Source organism: Kogia breviceps, chromosome 1, assembly GCF_026419965.1.
Source record: "Kogia breviceps isolate mKogBre1 chromosome 1, mKogBre1 haplotype 1, whole genome shotgun sequence".
In the NCBI taxonomy this organism is placed as follows: domain Eukaryota; kingdom Metazoa; phylum Chordata; class Mammalia; order Artiodactyla; family Physeteridae; genus Kogia; species Kogia breviceps.
Genome location: NC_081310.1, coordinates 90,645,403 through 90,665,413, shown reverse-complemented (window position 1 = coordinate 90,665,413; position 20,011 = coordinate 90,645,403). Strand labels below are relative to the sequence as shown.

Genomic DNA, 20,011 nt, shown 5'->3' with positions numbered 1-20,011 from the left:
TGAGGAAGAAAGAACAGAACCTAAGAGACCAGGCACTGGTCTGGAAAGTCTTCGCCAAGCAGTATTTCCTTCTAGCCCCAACCCTGGGATTTGCCTTCTGCAAGCTTCATCCCAGAAGAGCGAAGGCAAGGCCTAAGGGTGAGGGCGTATTCCCCAAGAGCATGGCCCTTGTGAGATATGCAGGACTGAGGGCACAGGGGGCAGGAGGACTTGGAGACCGATATTTGTTAGATGAGGGGAAGGAAGATCCCTACCTCAAGCAGAGGGCTGGAACCACTGCCTGGCCCAAGTGCTCACTTTCAGGCCCAGTGGTACACGTGGCCCTCCCTCCAAGGCCACCTCTGGGGTCTAATAGGACCTGAACATACCCAGGAAAAAATATTTGGCACAACCTGGACTTAACACCTCTGGAACATCCAGCCTCCCCCCAGTGCTCCACATGGCTGGAGTTGGGGGTGGGTGACTGAGGGTCCCAGCCAGAGGTTCACAGACTTCCTGACTGGCAGCACTGAGATGTATTGTGAACTAAAAGGCTGAAGGAGATATAGGGACTGGATACCCACCTTGTGATCTAACTGCTTTCCTACCACCGTGCCTCAGTTTCTCCTGTGGTTTCCTGGACCAGGAGGGGTGAATCTGTGGGAAAGAAGGGACTTCCTCTGAAATCACGTGATAGGATCCAAGAGTTTTTAAAAAAATTTTAATGAATTAATTTATGTATTTATTTATTTATTTTTGGCTGTGTTGGGTCTTCGTTTCTGTGTGAGGGCTCTCTCCAGTTGTGGCGAGCTGGGGCCATTCTTCATCGCGGTGCGCAGGCCTCTCACTGTCGTGGCCTCTCTTGTTGCGCAGCACAGCCTCCAGACACGCAGGCTCAGTAGTTGTGGGTCACGGGCCCAGTTGCTCCGCGGCATGTGGGATCCTCCCAGACCAGGGCTCGAACCCGTGTCGCCTGCATTGGCAGGCAGATTCTCAACCACTGCGCCACCAGGGAAGCCCAAGTTTCGATAATTATAATTATAACACGGGATGCTCCTCCTCCCATTCCCCCCTGCTCTACCCCACCCCTGCCACCGTGGATCTCAAAGCAGCATAGAGGTGGGGCTGCTCCCCTGACACAGGTGGGATGTGAGTCCCGAAGGGGGGAAGGGGTTCACCAAAGTGGAGGTGGAGAGAAACAGGAGCTTTGGCATTTGGCCTGGCCCCGACCTGTGGGAAACAGCCATCCAAGAAGAGGTCACTACCATGGACACTGCTGAGATTTGGGATCTAGAGAGAGAGTTAGTTGGGGTCACAGTCCAGAGGCAGGGTTAAAGTCTGGGTCACTAACCAGATTCAGGAGAGTCAGGATCTCCACTCCTCTACCTGGACGCCTTTTCCGTTCATAACATCATGCCTTCAATAAAAATGTTTTCAGTCTCCATTAAGTGCTGTGGACTGTCCTAGCATGGATGACTGAGACAAGATTATAAAACAAGCCTGACATTCCAGGAGTTCACAGACTACAGCTCTCTTCCTGTCCCTCAATTTAACACATTTACTGAATCCTTGGCACACAGCAGGCTTCAATTGTTGCTTCTTGAATTGAAGCTTACAATTTAGATAAGGAGATAAGATGTGCACAAATTATGAGTACACAAGCTGTAATAAAGGGACTAGCGGAGGCTGAGGAAGAATAGAAGGGAGAAAGATTAATTTTAGGTGGGAGGCGCTGAGAAGGCTTCCTGGAAGATGTGGCACTTGAGGTCAGTTTTGAAAGATGAGTAAGATTTTGACAGGTAGAGTCGGGGGTGCGTGTGTGTGTGGAAAATATTCTACCTGAAATGACCCCCCCACCTTGCTGTTCCTGGCTCCTCCTTCCTGCCCCTCTCCAGACAAAAGGATCCCACTGCAAGATTTTAACCCGTATGTATCTTCTCTTCTCTCCTGTCTACCTGTATATATATTTTTAGCTCCAGTATGTCAGCAATCTTGCTCCTCCCCATCCCTCAATTTTCAGGGAGTTCAGAGTCTGTCCCCTCCTCTGGCTATCCCAGCTAGGCCAGTAAGTTTTTGTGTAACTTGACGGTTACATTATATGCATCCAACACGGAAACGTGTGGTCTTACAGGTCTGAGTTATACCTATAGGGATGTAAGGATGGAGAATTTGGAATCAAGACTTTGTCCTTGCAAAGTCCGGACATGTGGCTTTGTCCAATGACCATGGGATAAATGGATAAAATGACCATGGAGATGGTGGAAAGGAACCCCGTTCCACTCAGGTAGTGCTGACGCATTTTGGGGACTTCTGGCCAGTAATGAGAAGGTGTTGATGATGAGAGAGGGTCCTGCTACGGAGGCCAGGAATCTGCGGGGTTAATTCCTTGGTCAATCCCTTGGCTTATCCTCTGTGGGGGAGGGGTGAAGCGGAGGGGGTCACTTAAGTTCCATCTGAGGGGTCTTTGAACTAACTCTCTACCTCAGGGATAGGGATGTCTGATACTACCGAAGTTGTGTGTCCTCCAGCAAGCCCCTTCCTCACTCTGGGCCTCTGTTTTCTCATCTGATGGATGAGGTATTTGGGCCAGTACTGTCCTCAGTTCTGGCCTTCTTTGATTCTGGCTCCCAAGCTGAACCCCTCTGGGAGATTGGGGAACTCCGCAAGGCCCGGGGGAAGGCAGCAAGGCTGGCTGGGGTGTGGGGTGCTTGGGTTCCTTTCCACCCACAAGGGCCTTGCCCCTGTTCCTCCTGGCCTGGCGCCTCCCTCTTTGAGCCATGCCAGGCCTTCTCCTACCCAGCCCCCCCGCCCCCCGCCTTTCCTCTCTGGTCACAGCCCCTTCCACACACTGCCAGGTAAAGCCTGGAGCTGACGATGGGATCCCACTCCCCAGGTCCTTCCCTCCTTCCCTCCCTCTCTGGCACCCATTAGCCAGCGGAGGCTGCAGGGTGGGGGGGGGGTGTTGGTTGCCGAGTCTCCGCGCCAGGCCCAGCCCCCAGAGACGCACCTGTTCTGACCTGCTGAGCAGGTTCCCAAGTTTCTGCGTTTCTGCTGTCGTTGTTGGCCACGGCGTGGGAAGCAGCTCTGGGGGAGCTCGGAGCTCCGGATCACGGATCACGGCTACTTGCGGGTAGCTACGGTTGGGTGGGTGGAACGGGGCCGGGTCCCCGAGTGGAGATCCTAGTGGGATAGACAGGCGCGGCAGTGCCTGAGGACTCCGTGACTTCCTGCCTTCTGGATCGGTGCCCAGTCCAGCTCTAGAGCCGGCTCCCAGGGAGAACTCTGTGGAACTTCAGAAACACCGGGCAGCTCTGCCTTTTGACCGATGCCTCTGTCCCTGGGAGCCGAGATGTGCGGGCCTGAGGCCTGGCTGCTGCTACTGCTGCTGGCATCATTTCCAGGTAGGACTTGCTTCAGGATCCTTACTTCTGAGCCCAGGCCAACACACACACACACACACACACACACACACACACACACACACACACACACACTCACGTACTCACACATGCACGCACACATACATATTCCCTTTCCTTCTACTCTGAACTGAGGAATCAATCTCTCTCTCCCACCTCCAGCTGATAGTAGTGCCCCCAGAAGAGCCACTGTAGCTCTCCTGCTTCATGTCCCCTTCCAGCCCCAGGCCAGGTCATTGGGTCTGGGGTCCCTGACCACCTCAGCCAAAGGGCTGGAGCTGCCTCTTGGGGAAGAGATACGGTGACCTGCTGCAGGTGGCCAGGGAGGTAGAACCGGTGGTGACGCTTTCACCCCAGGTTTTCCTGGAGGTTCCCTCGCTTACCTCCTGGGCTCCAGAATTGCTGACTGAGGCCGCAGCTAGTTTCCCCAGTCATCCAGGTGTAGGAAGCCTGATGCCCAGAGAGTGGACAGGGCCTTTCTGTCTCCTTCTCCTCTCTTCACGATATCCTAGAATACTGTTGGGTGACTACAGGGGAGCTGGAAGCTCTTCTCGTTCTGGCCCCCTCTGTCCCTGAGCACACTATGAGGTGCCTCTATGAGGTGGGAATCAGGCGGTTACTCAGAAGAGTGGGGGTCTAGGGTAGGGCACTCTTTTGTTTATCCCCTGTCCCCCCATTTTCTCAACTAGATGCCTTGTATTACTCTCATGTAATGTATATACAGAAGATATAAATTATAGGAATTTTAATCTTCAGAGTGGGGGAGAGTATATGTGTATGTGTGCGTGCGTGTACATAATGAGTCCACGGTAGGTAGGATTCCATAGGCTGTTCCCAGGATAATGGGCAACTGAGAAATCTTTCTCCTTGGAAAGACAAGGCCTTATCTATATGGGACAGTTTGATTCCCAGTCCCAGGATCAGTAGTGACGGAGCCTCAGTTGTCCAGCAGGGCCTAGCAGTGATGTCCGCCAACCTCCATTCCCAGCTAAAGCTGTGTGGAAGAGAGTGAGGTCTAGACATGTGGATGGGTAGGGGCTGCTCCTGTTCTGATCTTACAATGGAGGAGCTGTTGGCCCAGCCTCCAATCGCAGGTTACTGAAACACCAAGCCCTACCATCCCCCCTACCCCCCACATCTTAATTCCCATCTTCCAGACAACCTTCTCACTCGCTTAGGCCAAGAGGGTGGGGCCTGGTTGCTGGGGCCAGGGAACTCGGCAGTCATCTTCCTGTAGGATCTACCCACGCCTAAAGAATGGAGCCATGATGTCTCAGGACTCAGAAGTTACCAAAGAGATCATCGATTCAACTCCCTCATTTTACAGATGGGAAAACTGAAAGAAACAGATAGGCAAGTGAGCTAACAAGGTTACTCAGTGTTAGAAGCGTAACCAGGGTTAGCGTCTTGGTCTCCCAGTTCTTAGTTCATTAAAGCATAGTACCTCTGAGTGCACACTGGGGGTAGCCAGGGTGCTGGATGCTGGAGATGCAGCCGTGAACAAGACAAAGTCCCCACTTTCTTTTCCCATGACACGAAGCTGTTCTTTCTCAGAGAAGCCAGGGAAGGGTAGAGGAGACCCCTTCTAGTTAGGGTGTCACCCCAAACTTGCCCAGTGCCTGGACAGGTGCTGTGGCTACCCAGCTCCAGGGAAGCTGGTGCCCAGTGAGCCACGCTCTACTGCTATAACCTGCACAGTGATGGAGGGTGCTCTGAAGGCTGGAACTCAGACTCCAGGTTCCTAGCCCGAGGATCAGATGCGCCTACCTAACTGCCACCCCCATTCTGGCTCCTCTGTAGGCATCTCCTCAATGGCCCCCAGGAGACTAGAGTGTTGTCTCTGAAAAAGCCTCGGACTGGGAAGTCAGGAGTCTTGGGTTCTGGTCCCTTTCCTGCAATTAATTTGCTACACGACCTTGGGCAACTAAGAAACTAGACTTCAATAGACCAAGAGGTAGAACCAGATGATCCCTATAGGCCTTCCAGCTCTGAAAGCCTGTGGCTGCATAAATATCCAGCCCCGAACTGAAGGTGGGTGCTGGGTGCTGGAAGAGGCGGTCAGTCTGGCTGTGGTGACAGAAGGGGGAAATGTCCTGGCCCCATTTCTCAGTGGGGACCAAGGGTAGCTTTACCCTGGATATTGCCTTCTGCCCCTGCTCTGCTGCAAATTAGTGCCCCCACCAAGTCCTGGGCCATTAGAGCTCTGAGCCCCAGGGCCCTGCCCCACCCCTGACAGGGAAAGGAGCCCAGGCTAGGGAGGCACCTCAACACCACAGCTCTTTGTCTCTCCTTAATGGGATGAGTTTCCATGTGAGGTCCCCTCCCTTCTCCCTCCCCATCTCCTGCCCTGGGGCTGAGGGACCTAAATCTACAGATACCCCTCCAATAGGATCCTAGTTCCTAGATCTTTTGGGGGGCCCAACTGAACGCTGCAGGACCCCAGAGGGCACGGGGTTCTCTGAATTCTGAGGTCTGTCCTCTGAGGGTTAGGACCAGTTTTCTGTCTGAAGTTAGTTTCCTAGAAAGGGAAGGGCCCCATCCCTGCTTTTCTACTCCTGTTTACAGAGGGGGGCAGGCCCTTTCCTGTAGGATCTACCCAAAGCCAGGGAAGCCAGAAAGGGAGGCTAGCTTCCCTGCCCAGGGTGGGGAGAACTAGGGGGAATCCCAGGGAAGCCCTGTGGCCCCATTGACCTTGGTCCCGCCCCAGGGTTTCAGGGAGCTGGGCTAAGGGGACCCCAGCCACAGAGGTGGCAGTGAGGGGCTCATAGGAGAGTCCGCAGTCCCAGCCTCTAGACCCCAGCCTCGGGATCCTGGGGTCCTCCAGGCAAAGTGAAGAGGGGTCAGCCACCGTGGGGAGCCAGCCTAGTGAGGAGAGAATGCCTGGGCTTCCCGGCCTTCCAAACTTGCCCTGGTGCTGATCGAAATCTGGACAGAGAGAAGGGATGGGGTGGGGTGGGGAGCTGAGTCAGGAGTGAAGGGAGGAGAGGAGCCTAGGGGTTGGATCTGGGAACAGAATCTAAAATGCAAAGGTCAAGTTCAGAACTGGGGGCAAGCCTCCTGGAGCAGGGCTGTGCAGGAGGGGGTCGGGGTCACTCTTTTACTGAGGCAGGGAGCCTCTGGCCTCAGAAGTTTACGCACAGTTCTCAGGCCACCCTCCTCCCCTCTTGCCTTTAAAACTGTCCTGAGAGCTAGGTTGAGGCTGTGATTTGGGGCGGGGCAGAGCTGGGCACACTTGCAGAGATGGGGGAGGGGGGTGGTTGGCTGGCAGGACTGGGGAGGGGGTTAGGATCTCAGGAGTTTGGGAGAAGTGGAATTCTGGGTCTCCCACCCACGGTGTGGTTGTTTTGGTGACTCAGCCGGGCTCAGACTCTGGCTCCGGGGGGGTTTACGGGACTTACCTGTGCTGGGAGCTGTGTCTGGGCCAGAGCTGGGGCTGCCTCAAGGCCTGCCCTCACCCATTGTTCTCACCTCCCTTTGTGATTGGTGTGGCCCCCTCCCCATCCACTAATCTGTGGTGGGCACTTTGCCCGGGTTGGGAAGCTCTCACTAAGCTGGGGGGCTTAGGACAATGTGGGGTAAATGAGGGAGGTGGATAAATGCAGAGGGAGAATCTGCTGGTTTTCAAAGTTCCTTAGCATTCCAAGGCCAAGGTTATGGGGGGAAGAATGGAAGAAAAAAAGTGCTGGGTTGTGTATATCACCTTCAGGGCTCCCCTCCCACATCCTTTCTTATCCCAAACTCACCCACATATTCCACCTGTCTCTGGTGGAGGCTGCTTCTGTGGGGTGAGGGGAGGCAAGAGTTAACAAAGGAGAGTGAGACCCTAGACAGCTTGGACCCCTCCCCCTAGCCCCAGGCAGGGTCTTCCCCCACCACTTCCCACCAAACCTACACCAGACAACCCTCACCCCAGGCCTGGAGCTGGAGCTGGTTTTTCTGGTGGTGGCAGCAGCAGAGGCCTGACAGATTCCCAGGGAGAGGCCTCCTTGAGGGGCCAGAGGTGCTGGGGGGCCTGGGGGTGTGGCTGGGGGGTGAGAAGGGTGGGGGTCCTTCTAGTAGGAACCTGAGGAGCAAGGGTGGAGAGAGCTTTTGTTTTGTTCTGTTGAGGAGTCCTTGATGGCTATTTCCCATCACCCTGGAGGGACAGTGACCTCATCTCTGGGTCCCTCCACCTGAGATGCATCTGCCCTCAAGTCTGGGGTAGGGTGGGGAGGGATGCCTGGGCGACACTCCAGACGGGTGCAGAGGCTAAGGCGCCGAGCCTCACACACCAGTGACCTAAGGCAGCTGAGACAGACAGCCATGCAGAAGCCAAGAGAAACCGACATCAAAATATTTACTATGTGTGCACATTCACACACACACGCCATTTCATAGCTTGCTCTGGATGCAGACAAGCACACACGCTTTCCTGAAGATAAGACATGAACACATATATGTGCAAAACTCCCCCAAGTTCATGCAAAGAGACAGCCTCTCCTGCATGTGAACCAGGACTGAGGCTCACCAGACCCTCACCCAAAGATGTACGTTCAGATGCAAAAGGCTCACACTTATTCCCTTCTTCCTCCTTACAGGCCCATCTCTAGGACCCCACTGTGTACCCCTAGATGTACTAGCAGGGGATGCTGAAGGAGAAAGGCTTCTCAGAAAGAAAAGCCTCCTTCCCCAGAGATGCTGTCATCTGCAGCTGCCAGACTGTTTCCCCTCTGGAGATCAGAGGCCAGGCCTCACACAGATAGGAAAGTTGGGACCCAGGTGCAGGGTGGGGAGCAGGAAGCCAGCCCAAGCCAGGAATGGAGGGCCTGTCTGGGAGCAGGCAGGGTACACAGAGGGCAGGGCCCCAAAGAGGCCCGTGGGGGCTTGGCCAGGGGTGGGGGAGGCTGAGGGCAGGGATCCCGTCTGGCCAGTTGGGCCTGTTCTCTCCCTTGCGCAAGGTGGTGGCTGGTGGTGACTGAGGCTGGGCCTGCTGTGCAGCAGTGGCTGAATCACCAAGGCTCCTGACCAGCGTCCTGGTACTCCCAGAAGCAGGGGAGGGTCGGGTCGGGTCGGGTCGGGTCAGGTCAGGTCGGGTAGGGTCAGAGGGAGGAGTGCCCAGCCAGCAGAGTCCACCAGGCTCAGGAAACAATTTGCAGCAGAAGGGTCCGTGGGCCTGGCCTGGCTACTACATGCCCGCAGGGTGACCTCACCAGGCAGGCGGTGTGTCTCCTTTGCTCTGGTGACATCATCATGTCGGGCGGGCACTGGGTGGGGGAGAGAAGGGGGAGGAAGTCCTGGCCTACCCTCCCCTGGGAGTATGAGCTTCTGGGTCCACTGAGCCCAGGACAGGGATTCTAAAGCCCAAGTTCTCTTTTCCTTCAGTTGCAGCCTGTGTGCGTGCATGCTTGCGTGCGTGCGTGCGTGCGTGTGTGCGTGTGTAAGTGAAGGAAGGCGTTGCTCAAGCTGAGATGCTCCCACTAAACAGTGGATTTAGGACAATGGGGAGCTCACCCAGAAGGGACTTTCTGGTTTTACTGGGTTCCTCATCCTGCAAAGCTTGGGCTTATCACTTGGGATCATGGGGATCTTGGACCCACAGGTAGCGATGTGGAAGATTGGACTCAGACATGCGCTGGGGACTTGATGCATGTTGTACCCTAAGAGGGTATTTTGGGGAATTCCCTGGCAATTCAGTGGTTAGGACTCTGAGCTTCCACTGCTGGGGGCATGAGTTCGATCCCTGGTTGGGGAACTAAGATCCTGCATGCCGTTGTGTGGCCAAAAAAAAAAGGTATTTTTTTGTGGGGGAAATGTGAGTGATTAGTGGTGGGGAGGGGCCAGCTGGTTGGCAAGTGTTGGGATGGGGATGGAAAATATGCCATCTGACATTGTCCTAGAAATAGTCTTGGAAAGGGTTTGAGTGTCCCAGTGGAGCAGGGCTTGGACTCCCTGTGAACTGCATGGACACCAGTGTTCGAAGCAGAGGAAGTACTGGGAAGCCCCTATCCCAAGCCCACCTCCAGTCCTTCCTTGGCAGCCCTGCTCCCTCTGGCGCCAGGAGGAGGTGTCTGGGAGAGGTGCAGGTGGTTAGCTGGACTCCCAGGCTGGGCTGGGTGGGACCAACATCAGCTTAGGCAGGTCAGGGCCCTGGTATCTGGCCCTGCAGGTCTGTCCTGTCCCATTTGGGCCCTCCCAGCTCCCAAGAGCATCCTCCCTTCCTCCTCCCTTGCTAGCAGGGCCATAGGACCCCCTTCCTCTGTCCCACGCCGCTCTGCCTCACTGGAACCCTCTGGTCCACGCTAGTGGGGCTTCACTTTCTCCCTCCATGCCTAACGCCCTCCATCCCCTTCCTTCTCCCTAGGTCCAGTCTGGAGGTGCTTCCTTTGGCAGAGAACCCAGGTAGCCAGCCTATCCTGTCTCCACCCTAAGGTTGCCATGCCAACCCCCTCCCTGCCCAGCCCAACCAAAGACTGCACATTCCTCCTCATTCTACCCTTTCCTTCTTCTGTCTGTCTCTCGCATTCATTCCTTCACCCACCCATTCACTCAGTCAGTCAGTCAATAAACATTAAGTGAACACCAATTATGTGCCAGGAATGCAGGCCACTGAGCACTAAATCAGAAACCATGTTTCCATATGTGATGTGAGACTGAGTTTATACTCTTGAGGTTCTCAATCTGGTGGAAGAGGCAGACAAGAAAATAGCAAATACAATCTGTGGTGTAAAGTACTACGATGGGGCAAAGCAGGGTGCTAGAGGAGAACAGAGGAAGAGCACCTCACTCTGCCTGAGGTGGGGGTGGGGGGAGGGAGGACTCCAGGAGCAAGTGATGTCTAAGCAGAGTCTTCAAGGATGAGTAGGAGTTGCCCAGACAGTGATGAGTAGGAGCTGCCAGACATAGGGAGGAGGGCGTTCCAGGCAGGAGCATAGTGTGAGCAAGGTGAGGGCCAGCAGGGTGTGTGAAGTGCTGGCCAGAGGCAGGAGCTTTGAACTTTGGGGAATTGCTGGATATGCATTCCAACGCAAGGAGCTCTTGCCATCCCAGAGAGCATTCACTCTGTCCACAGCCTCAGCCCCCAGCCCTATGTTTCACATGCTTTATTCCACAGCTCCAAATTTCTTTCTTCCCAGCCATGAGATTCCCTGGCCATGCCTCCCTCATAAGTTACTTATCCTAGAAACCTAGGAGTTGTCTTTGAGACTTTTCTCTCTCTTTCTGGTCAGTGACTAAATCCTGCCAAATTTCCCCTGGAACTGTCCCGTCCTCTCAGCAGCATGGTGCAGGATGGCAGCTGCAGGGTCCTAGTGGGTCTCCTGTCCCCAGTCTCCCTACTTTCTAGTCTGAGGGCACATGCCCATTGGCTTCATGCTTTAGTGACTCCCTATTTCATCTTGGCCAAATCTGAATTCCTTTGCCTGGTATGGAAGGTCCTGGGTGATTTTGCTCTGACCAGATGTCCCACTCCTGCTCAACACACACCCTCTGCCTTAGTTCTGTCCTCTTCTCTCTGCTTCCTGAACCAGCCAGCCTCTCCACCTCCTTGGACTTTTCCCACCTTGGTCCCTTACCTGGGACCCCTTTCCAGGTCTCATCCCCTCCTGATTCTACCCAGCTCATGCATGAGCCCCTCCCATATGACTCGGGACCACTGTGACTGTCCCATCCCATGACTAACCTGCAACACACCACTAAGCACCAAATCAGAAATCATCACAAGTGTTTCCATAGCTGTCTCCATACCTATCTCTTCTTCCAGAATAGAGCTCAGGTTCTATGAGTGCAGGAAATGCATCCTTATTTGCATATAAGGCTACATGATAGATACCCCTGAGTGCTTCATACTGTTCCTTGTCAATGCACAAAACACTCGCCTTTTGTCACTGGTTCTGGTCCTCCGATTCTGGCTCACGGTTCTGACACTGTCATGTGTGTCTGTCCTGACCTCGTATCTCTGGGCCTCTGATCTGGGCCTTTCTGTCTTTGGTGACTTGCTCAGTCCTGTCTCTGAGCCTTGGTTCGTGCCATTCCTCCCACATAGAATACCTTCTTCTCTCTGGGAATCCAGGTCTCTCATTTTGAAGCCATGAAAAGATTGTTCTGAAGGGCCTGCTGGTTTGGACCCTGCCTACACTACATGCCCCATCCCAGACACCAACTGTTCTCGACCCTTGCCTTGGCTTCTGGCCACGCTTTCTGAAAGCATTCACTTTTCCCCCCATTGGTAGGTTGAGCCTTCTGTGAAAGTTTGTCCATGGCTTCCCGTCTTTGTGTGCACAAAATCCATTTCCCTGAGCTCCCTGAGGGCAGAGGCTGGGTCTCTCCTCCTGTTATAGCCCCCACTTTACAATTGCTCAGGATACAGTCCTGGGCTGAGAGAGGGTGTGACTCTTCCACATACCACCTGTGTGGCCTTAGGCAAGTCACTTCCTGTCTCTGGGTCTCAGTTTTCTCATCTGTTAAACGGTGATAGTGACAATAACGCCTGCCTCTTGGGAATGTTTTGTGAATCTAATGAGGTAATGGACTGACGGCGCCGCTGCCTTTGCTGACACTTATCATTGTGGATAAGTGTTCCCCGGCCTCTGGCAGCGCCCCTAATCCTGGCTGCTTCTGTCTGCACCCCTGCAGGTCGGTGCCCGGCGGGCGAGCTGGAGACCTCGGACTTGGTGACCGTGGTGCTGGGCCAGGACGCAAAACTGCCCTGCTTCTACCGAGGGGACCCGGGCGAGCAGGTGGAGCAAGTGGCTTGGGCTCGCTTGGATGAGGGCGAGGGCGGCCAGGAGCTGGCACTTCTGAACTCTAAATACGGGCTGCACGTGAGCTCAGCCTACGACGGCCGCGTGGAAGAGCCGCCTCCCCCAAGGAACCCCCTGGACGGTGCGGTGCTTCTGCGCAACGCGGTGCAGGCGGACGAGGGCGAGTACGAGTGTCGCGTCAGTACCTTCCCTGCCGGCAGCTTCCAGGCGCGGCTTCGGCTCCGCGTGCTGGGTCAGTGGGGCCCGTTGGGCATGGGAGCGGGGGTGCTGTGTGTGCCGAAGCCGCAGGTCCTCAGGCCCCGGGTGTTGGAGGGCAGAAGCTGGAGGCGGGGTGGGGGGGGGGATGCAGAGATGGAGCAGGCAGAGGCGGAACAGGAAGAAGAGGTGGGGCCCTGTAGGGATGCGGGAGCTTCATTTAGCCACCCCCCTCACCCCAATCCAGAAATTCTCTCCAAGTGACCCCAAAAGCTTGATACTGCTTGGTCAGGCTTGGGGAAGAATCCACATATTAGGCTGTTCTTCCTTCTGCTGATTGGAAATGTCCCTCTCGGTTACTTTCACCCTCCCCAGCAAGATGGCACAGGCTTATTCTCCCTTCTGCATGACAGCCTTTCCACCAGCTGAGGACCTCCGTCATGCCCCACCCAAATCTCTTCTTCTTCAAGCTAAACTTACAGGTTTCTGCAACAAGTTCTACTAAAGACACTCATTCAGAGCCTCCCTCACCACCCTGGGCTCCATGGTTTTAGAATGTGGTGCCTAGACGTGGACATGCAGACCCAGCTATGACCAGTGTGGCTGTGCATGACCAGTGGGGCTGAGACCTTTCCTGATCTGGACCTTCAGTGAATGTGGTTGGAGACCACAATCACCTTTTAAACCACCACTTTGCATGGATGCCCTAGACTTATGGTCAAGTTAAGTCTTTTCCATTCTGTGCTTGGACTGTTAATGTTATGAAGATGAAAATAAATAAAGGCCTTTATAGTTTCCCTTTATCCACATGGAAGTTAGTAATACCAACCTTGGTAGAAAAATCTGGGTGTGGATCTTGGCTTCACCTACTAGCTAATGATCTGGAATAAGTCATTTAACCTCCCTGAGCTTCAGTTCCTTCAACTGTAAAACACAGACAGTAATACGTACTTCATGTTTGTTGACAGGATTAAAAGAGACAACGTTTGTAAAGTATTTAGCACAATTCTGGGCACATAGTAAGTGCTTAATAAATGGTGGCTATTATTATTATTATATAGATGTTATCTGGTTAGTTTTTTAATTACTTCATTATTTTTATTTAAAAAATCACCCATACTCATTGTAAAAAAATTCAAGCATTGGAGAAAGGTACAAAGTCCGCTGAAATGCTACCACTCATCTGGCATCTTTGTTGATGAAATAAAAGAAGAAAAAGGGGCCTGAAACTCTGCACTTGTGCAAGACTGAACTGGGATGGGGCGGGGCCTCCTGACACAGGTTGTAAAGGTTGTGACTTCTGCCTCCCCCCCATCTGCAGTGCCTCCCCTGCCCTCGTTGAATCCTGGTCCAGCACTAGAAGAGGGCCAGGGCCTGACACTGGCAGCTTCCTGCACAGCAGAGGGTAGCCCAGCCCCCAGCGTGACCTGGGACACAGAGGTCAAGGGCACAACATCCAGCCGCTCTTTCACGCACTCTCGCTCAGCTGCTGTCACTTCAGAATTCCATCTAGTGCCCAGCCGCAGCATGAATGGACAGCCACTTACCTGCGTGGTGTCCCACCCTGGCCTGCTCCAGGACCAAAGGATCACCCACATCCTCCAAGTGGCCTGTGAGTACCTGGATCTTGGGTAGGGCGCCCCCATGGGCTCCAAGAGGATTGGTGAGATAGTGAGAGACCCTAAGCCACACCAGTCTGGCCAGCCTGGGTCCTGGAGGCCACCTTGTATGGCTGAGAGAGCACCAGTCCAAAGTAGAAAACCTAGAGCCCATCCCAGATGACCTTGGCAAATCATTCTCTGACCTTGTGTCCTTCTGTTAACAGAGGATTGTTGGGAGAATCAGATATAAACATGGAATTAAAAGCATTTTGTAAAATAGACAGTTTAGGATTTGAAGACAGATAGACTTGGGATGAGCCCTAGTTCTGCTATTTACCAGCTGTTAGTCAATCTTGTTAAGGTTCATTTTCTTCATCAACAGAAGGAATATTATTATATCAACTGTACAGGGTTCTGAACGAATGCAAAGCCTCTTGCATAGTGCTTAGTGCATAGAAGGTGCTCGGTCGATAGTCGATATTGTTTTCCTGGCATTAGACTTTGAGCCTCTCTGGAGGATAGCACTGTTTTCTACTCATACTAACCCAGCATTTGGCACAAAGTAGGTCCTTAACAAATGTCTGTGAAAGAAGTGAATGAACCGGAATTCCCTGGTGGTCCAGTGGTTAGGACTCCATGCTTTTGCTGCCAAAGGCCCGGGTTTGATCCCTGGTAGGGGAACTAAGATCGCACAAGCTGTGCCACACAGCCAAGGGAAAAAAAAAAAAAAAAAAAAAAAGAAATGAATGAACTAGTAGGATGCTTAAGCCTTTGATGAATCAGGGAGTGTTTGCTGAGCACCTGTTCTGTGACTAGCGCTATGCTACGGACCACGGGGGATTCAGAAAAGGTGTGTGCCACATTGCTGTGCAGAGGGACTTATAGGCTCATTGCACAGGTAAACCCATGTGGACTCTCTGAACTTAGAGAGGGGAGGGAGCTGTCAGTAAGGTGGGGCTGGGCTAGCTTTGGCCTCAGATGAGTAGGATGGAGAAGGGCAGGGGAAGGCTATTCCAGGCAAAGTGGGGCCTGGGGCGGGGGCCCTTTGAGGAAGAGCATGATCAAAGGCATCATTTCCATTCTTTCTCCTCCAACTTTCCATTCCAGTCCTTGCCGAGGCCTCTGTGAGGGGCCTTGAAGACCAAAAGCTGTGGCAGGTTGGCAGAGAAGGAGCTATGCTCAAGTGCCTGAGTGAAGGGCAGCCTCCTCCCTCGTACAACTGGACACGGTAAGGGCCTAGCTTGGGACCAGGGTCTTTCCCTCAGGACCAGCACGTACTGGGGCTGGGACAATATATTCTGAACCCCAAATAAATTGGGGCACATGTTCAAACCAATTCAAGAATATGCATGGTCACCAAACATTGTTATTGGCTTGCACCTGGGAGTGTAGGATTCATGGTAATTGGCAGGGAATTAGCTGATAAGTCCTTGGCATTTTTTCCCTTAACTTTAAAATTGTGAAATATAATACGGCATTTCAATGTTAATACTTTATATATTTATGTAAGTGCCTAAAGTGAGTAAGACAAAAAGATACAGCTGACTGTGACTGTTGTGAAACTAACACTCTTATAGCCACTACCAGGTTGCTAGCACCTCAGAAGCACCCACCCATCTCTGCCAGTTCCTTGGCTTTTATTCAGGGTCTGAGATGTCCAGACAATCAGGGAGGGGTCAGGGACACATGTGTGTGAGCCCATGACAGGCTCACATGTGAGCAGATGAGCCATGCATGTGGCCTTGTGCCTGGGGCTGTGTGCATGTATCCTGCCATTAAACATCGTGGGTGCTGGGTCATGCAGTCACGTTGTCCAAGTACATCTGAGCCCCGATAGGAAGGGACAGTCCTGTTGTGTGGACTTTCTATACCGTGTGGACCTGGTACCTAGTGTGGGCTGACGTGATGCCTATGGAGCTTGTGGGACGGCACATGTGTGGATCTTCCCCAAGTGTGTGTGGGGGTGCCTGGGTCAGGCTGGGTGGCAGGGAGAAGGGACCTCTGCCTAGACCTGCCTAGGGGAAGGAGGGGCACCGTGGGAACAGCCGGTGGCTCTGGGTGACGTCGTGGGGGAGGGAGGTGGAGAGCTGCCCGGGCACGTTGGGTCGTGGCAGTCTCAGCCCGCCCCAACCAGCACCCATCAGCTTCCCTGTACTCCAGGCTGGACGGGCCTCTGCCCAGTGGGGTACAAGCAGAAGGAGATACCCTGGCCTTCCCCCCGCTGACCACTGAGCACAGGGGCACCTATGTCTGCCACGTCAGCAACGAGCTCTCCTCAAGGGATTCTCAGGTGGTTGTGGATGTTCTTGGTAAGCACTGGGGCAGAGGCTGGGACCTGGGCCAAGGACCTGGTGGGGGGACAGGGAGCAAGACAGAGAGAGCGAATAGGGAGAATATTTATTTGGAGGGGGCTGGGCTGCATGTATTTTGCAGAGGGCCAGGCTGAGGGGGTGGTCTGGGACGTGTTTTGTGAGGACAGTTCGTGGGCGGCTGTGGAGTCCGGGGGCTGGTCAGGGATCTGGGCATCTGCCTCAGACAGTGGCCTGTCTCCAGCAGACCCCCAGGATACCACAGGGAAACGGGTGGATCTGGTGTCGGCCTCCGTGGTGGTGGTGGGCGTGATCGCCGCACTCTTGTTCTGCCTTCTGGTGGTGGTGGTGGTACTCATGTCCCGATACCATCGGCGCAAGGCCCAGCAGATGACCCAGAAATAGTGAGTACTGGCCACTCCTGGGTGGGTAGAGGTAAGCAGGGAACAAAGGGGAGGCAAGCAGGAGGTGGGCCAGGACCGAGGAGCGAGAGGAGACTGGGCGGCCTGACATCTGAGGAGCTTGTGGACCAGAGGTAGGCAGAGCCAGCCTTCTGGGAGGTGAGAAGGGCCTTGGGGCCTGGGTCACAGCTGGATGAGGGGAGCCACACTGTCTGAGTGGGGGTCAGATCCACATGCATGTGTATCACATGAGCACACACACGCTCTGTAGCCGCCCCGCCACCTACAGCCACTCACTCGCACTTGCAGGGACAACCCAGCGCCCACACCCTCCAGCCCCGGCTCACATAGGCTTGGCCAGGCTAGGTTCACCCTGGGAGGCTACCACTATCCTCAGCTCCTGACCAGGGGGTGTCTTCCCAGTGAGGAGGAGCTGACCCTGACCAGGGAGAACTCCATCCGGAGGCTGCATTCCCATCACCCGGACCCCAGGAACCAGGTGTGTGCCAAGGTTGGATGCATTCTTGGGGCCGGGGCCCCTCTGTGGACCAGAAGCACAGCCCGCCCCCAGGTCTGGCCGCTGACTCAGCCCCAGCAGGTCTGGAGCTGCTTTGGGTTTGCTGGGCTCCTTCAGAAGGGTCCCTTCAGCAACCCCCTTCGAGGTTGCTTTGGGAAGCCACCATCAGCACTGGTTTCAGGGTGGGATTAGGGTGGGATGAGGGTAGGGGTGGGGGAAATGAGGATGTTTGCATCGAGGAGAGAATGGACAGGTCAGGTTGGGGGAAAGGTGATTAGGGGGGAGGCTGGGGGAGGACAGAGGTGAAGAGGCTGAGCCCTGTTCTGACTCCTCCCCCATGTCCGGGCCCTGCAGCCGGAGGAGAGTGTAGGGCTGAGAGCCGAGGGCCACCCTGATGGTCTCAAGGACAACAGTAGCTGCTCTGTGATGGTGAGGCCCCCGGCCCCGCTGGCGCCCCTACCACTCTCCCAGGCCCCTCTCCGGGTCCCAGATGTGGTGCGTCAGCTGCCCCTTCACTGGCCCCTGATTCCTCAGACTCACGCTGCCCCATCCCATCCCCTCCCCGCCCCGCTATGCCTTTGCTCTCTAGTCTCCCCTTCCCCAGGCCTAACATTCATTCCTGGCCCCCCATCTCTGAGCCGCTGAGCAACCATAACCCCTGCTTGTGCCTGACCTCTGACCCCAGCGTGCCCCAGCCGACCCCCTCATGTCTGGCTGCCCCACCTTGGTTCCTGACTTGCCCTCCGCCCTTGGTCTCCAGAGTGAAGAGGCAGAGGGCCGCAGTTACTCCACGCTCACCACAGTGAGGGAGATCGAAACACAGACTGAACTGCTGTCTCCAGGCTCTGGGAGGACAGAGGAGGAGGAAGATCAGGATGAAGGCATCAAACAGGCCATGAACCATTTTGTGCAGGAGAATGGGACCCTGCGGGCCAAGCCCACGGGCAATGGCATCTACATCAATGGGCGGGGGCACCTGGTCTGACCCAGGCTTGCCTCTGTCCCCTAAGCCTGGTTCCCTCTGCTGACATGGAAGATTTCAGCTCATCCCTGGGGAGCCTCCCTACACACCTCATTTCTTGAGGAAGATGCTCCCCACCTCACTGACTGCTCGACCTTTTCCTCCAGTCCTTCTGTTGGATGATGGAAGGGCTCTGCTTGTTGAGTCCCTCCCACAGTGTGTGCAGGTCACTGTGTGTGCATTTGTACTTGTTTGAGTGTGCACTGTGTGTGCGCGGAGGGGTGATTGTGCCCATGGTGTGCGTTGTGTTGTCACGCCAGAGTCCAAGTGAACCGTGGTGTGTGTGCCACAGGGTTCAGTGGCTGCATGGGGAACGCCATAGGGGATCGGTTTGTGTGTCGTGTGGCTGTGTGACCTTTGCCTGTAAAATGCAGGTGTTTTCCTCAGACCCCAGAGCAGTATTAATGATGCAGAGGTTGGAGGCGGGAGGTGGAGACTGTGGGCCAGGTACAGGTGTGCGGCATAGTTGGAGCTGGAATCTGCCCTCCTGAGTGCGGGAGCCGGGCTCCCACCACTTGGGAGCTGTTGGGGCAAGTGTAAAGCAGAGGGTCTAGGGGTCAGCCAGAGGCTCAAACTGTTACAGAAGAAACTCTCTGCCCTCTGGTGGCCTCTGGGTCTGCTGTATGTACATATTTGCTGTACATAAACCTGCACAGTGGAGCTCCTTTAAGGACTACTGCCCCAAATGCATTAATAAGAGAAAAGACTTTTAAAAAACTTTTGATTCATCTGGACATTTATTATTGCAAGGATTGCTTAAAGTGACATCAGCCTACACAAGAATTCAGCAAAGCTAGACCATGCTCAGGTCCTACTCCAGGGGGTTAATTCCTGTGGTTCTGAAAGGTGCCCCCTCTCAGGCATCTTAATCTAGGCAGGCTCTTGGGAGGGAGCCTAAGAGCTGATAGAGTTTGAAGGAGGGGTGTGTGCCCCTCAGTTACTGGCTATGGGAGGGTAGGTAGGGTCCTTGGCCCTAGCGGCTCCTTAGCTCTTCCCCTAGCCTCATGTTTTCTTAGTTGTATCCACAGTTGTTTGTGATCCCTTGGTGGGGGGCTACTAGGACTTGGTGACAAGGGCTCCTGGTTTGGTTGTGGTGTCGGGGAGAGAGAATAGTGATTATAGACCAAGGGAGGTGAAGGAGATGCTGGGAGCAAGAATGTCTCCTCTTCCCCAGGGGTCTCAGGGTTACTAACTTGGGGTTCTTCCAGAAGTTTCTCCGGTTGGGATTAGATAAGGTCCATTTTTGCCTGCCCCACCCAAATACATTCAATCAGAATATCTAGATTTAGTGCCCAAACCCTGCTCAGCCTGAACTCTGCTGGATTTCTGGACCAAAGGAGAGACTCTCATCCCCTGCTCTCCAGCCAGCCCAGGACCTTGGATGTGGAACCTGAAGATATGGAATTCTAGTATGTATATTTTGTGTAAATATGTTCATATTTGTACATAAAAAAGATATTCTGTTTTTAAATAAACAGATAAAACCTGTTCTTTCCGGTTCCTGTCTTGCTCCCTGGACTGTGTAAGTCCTGAACCTCAGTGCTCTCTGTCTCAGCACCATCCTCCTTGTGGTCCCAAGTAGGGGAGGAGTTAGTTTGCCTGGAACTATGGGGGACAGGGGAAAAGAAACGGCCTCCACAAGACCTTCAGCCCTCTCTGAGAGTCGAGGTCAGACAGTGGAACTATAAGCCCTTCCAGGATAGGCAGTGCCTTAGTTGGCAGTATTTTATCTCCTGTATTGTATTGGAGTCTCACTACAACAGGCCTGAAAAGTAGACAACAGTGTAAACTTTTTACAGTCAAAGAACCCAGAATTCAAATGAGTTCCACA

General features: G+C 54.1%; 1 protein-coding gene across 2 annotated transcripts; it reads left to right on the top strand.

The window, feature by feature from the left end:
• The first annotated feature begins 2,978 nt into the window (after positions 1 to 2,978).
• NECTIN4 (nectin cell adhesion molecule 4) lies at positions 2,979 to 19,677 on the top strand. 2 transcript variants are annotated; one of them, XM_059067109.2, is made up of 9 exons: positions 2,979 to 3,380; positions 12,009 to 12,368; positions 13,653 to 13,943; positions 15,040 to 15,160; positions 16,093 to 16,241; positions 16,486 to 16,645; positions 17,066 to 17,141; positions 17,514 to 17,588; positions 17,920 to 19,676. In XM_059067109.2, exons 1-9 carry the CDS (start codon positions 3,305 to 3,307, stop codon positions 18,142 to 18,144), a joined length of 1,533 nt encoding a protein of 510 aa, XP_058923092.1. In that variant the 5' UTR covers positions 2,979 to 3,304; the 3' UTR covers positions 18,145 to 19,676. The 2 variants fall into 2 exon arrangements, with proteins under 2 accessions (XP_058923092.1, XP_058923099.1); XM_059067116.2 differs by having other exon boundaries at positions 2,994 to 3,380; positions 16,489 to 16,645; positions 17,920 to 19,677.
• The last annotated feature ends 334 nt before the right edge of the window (positions 19,678 to 20,011 follow it).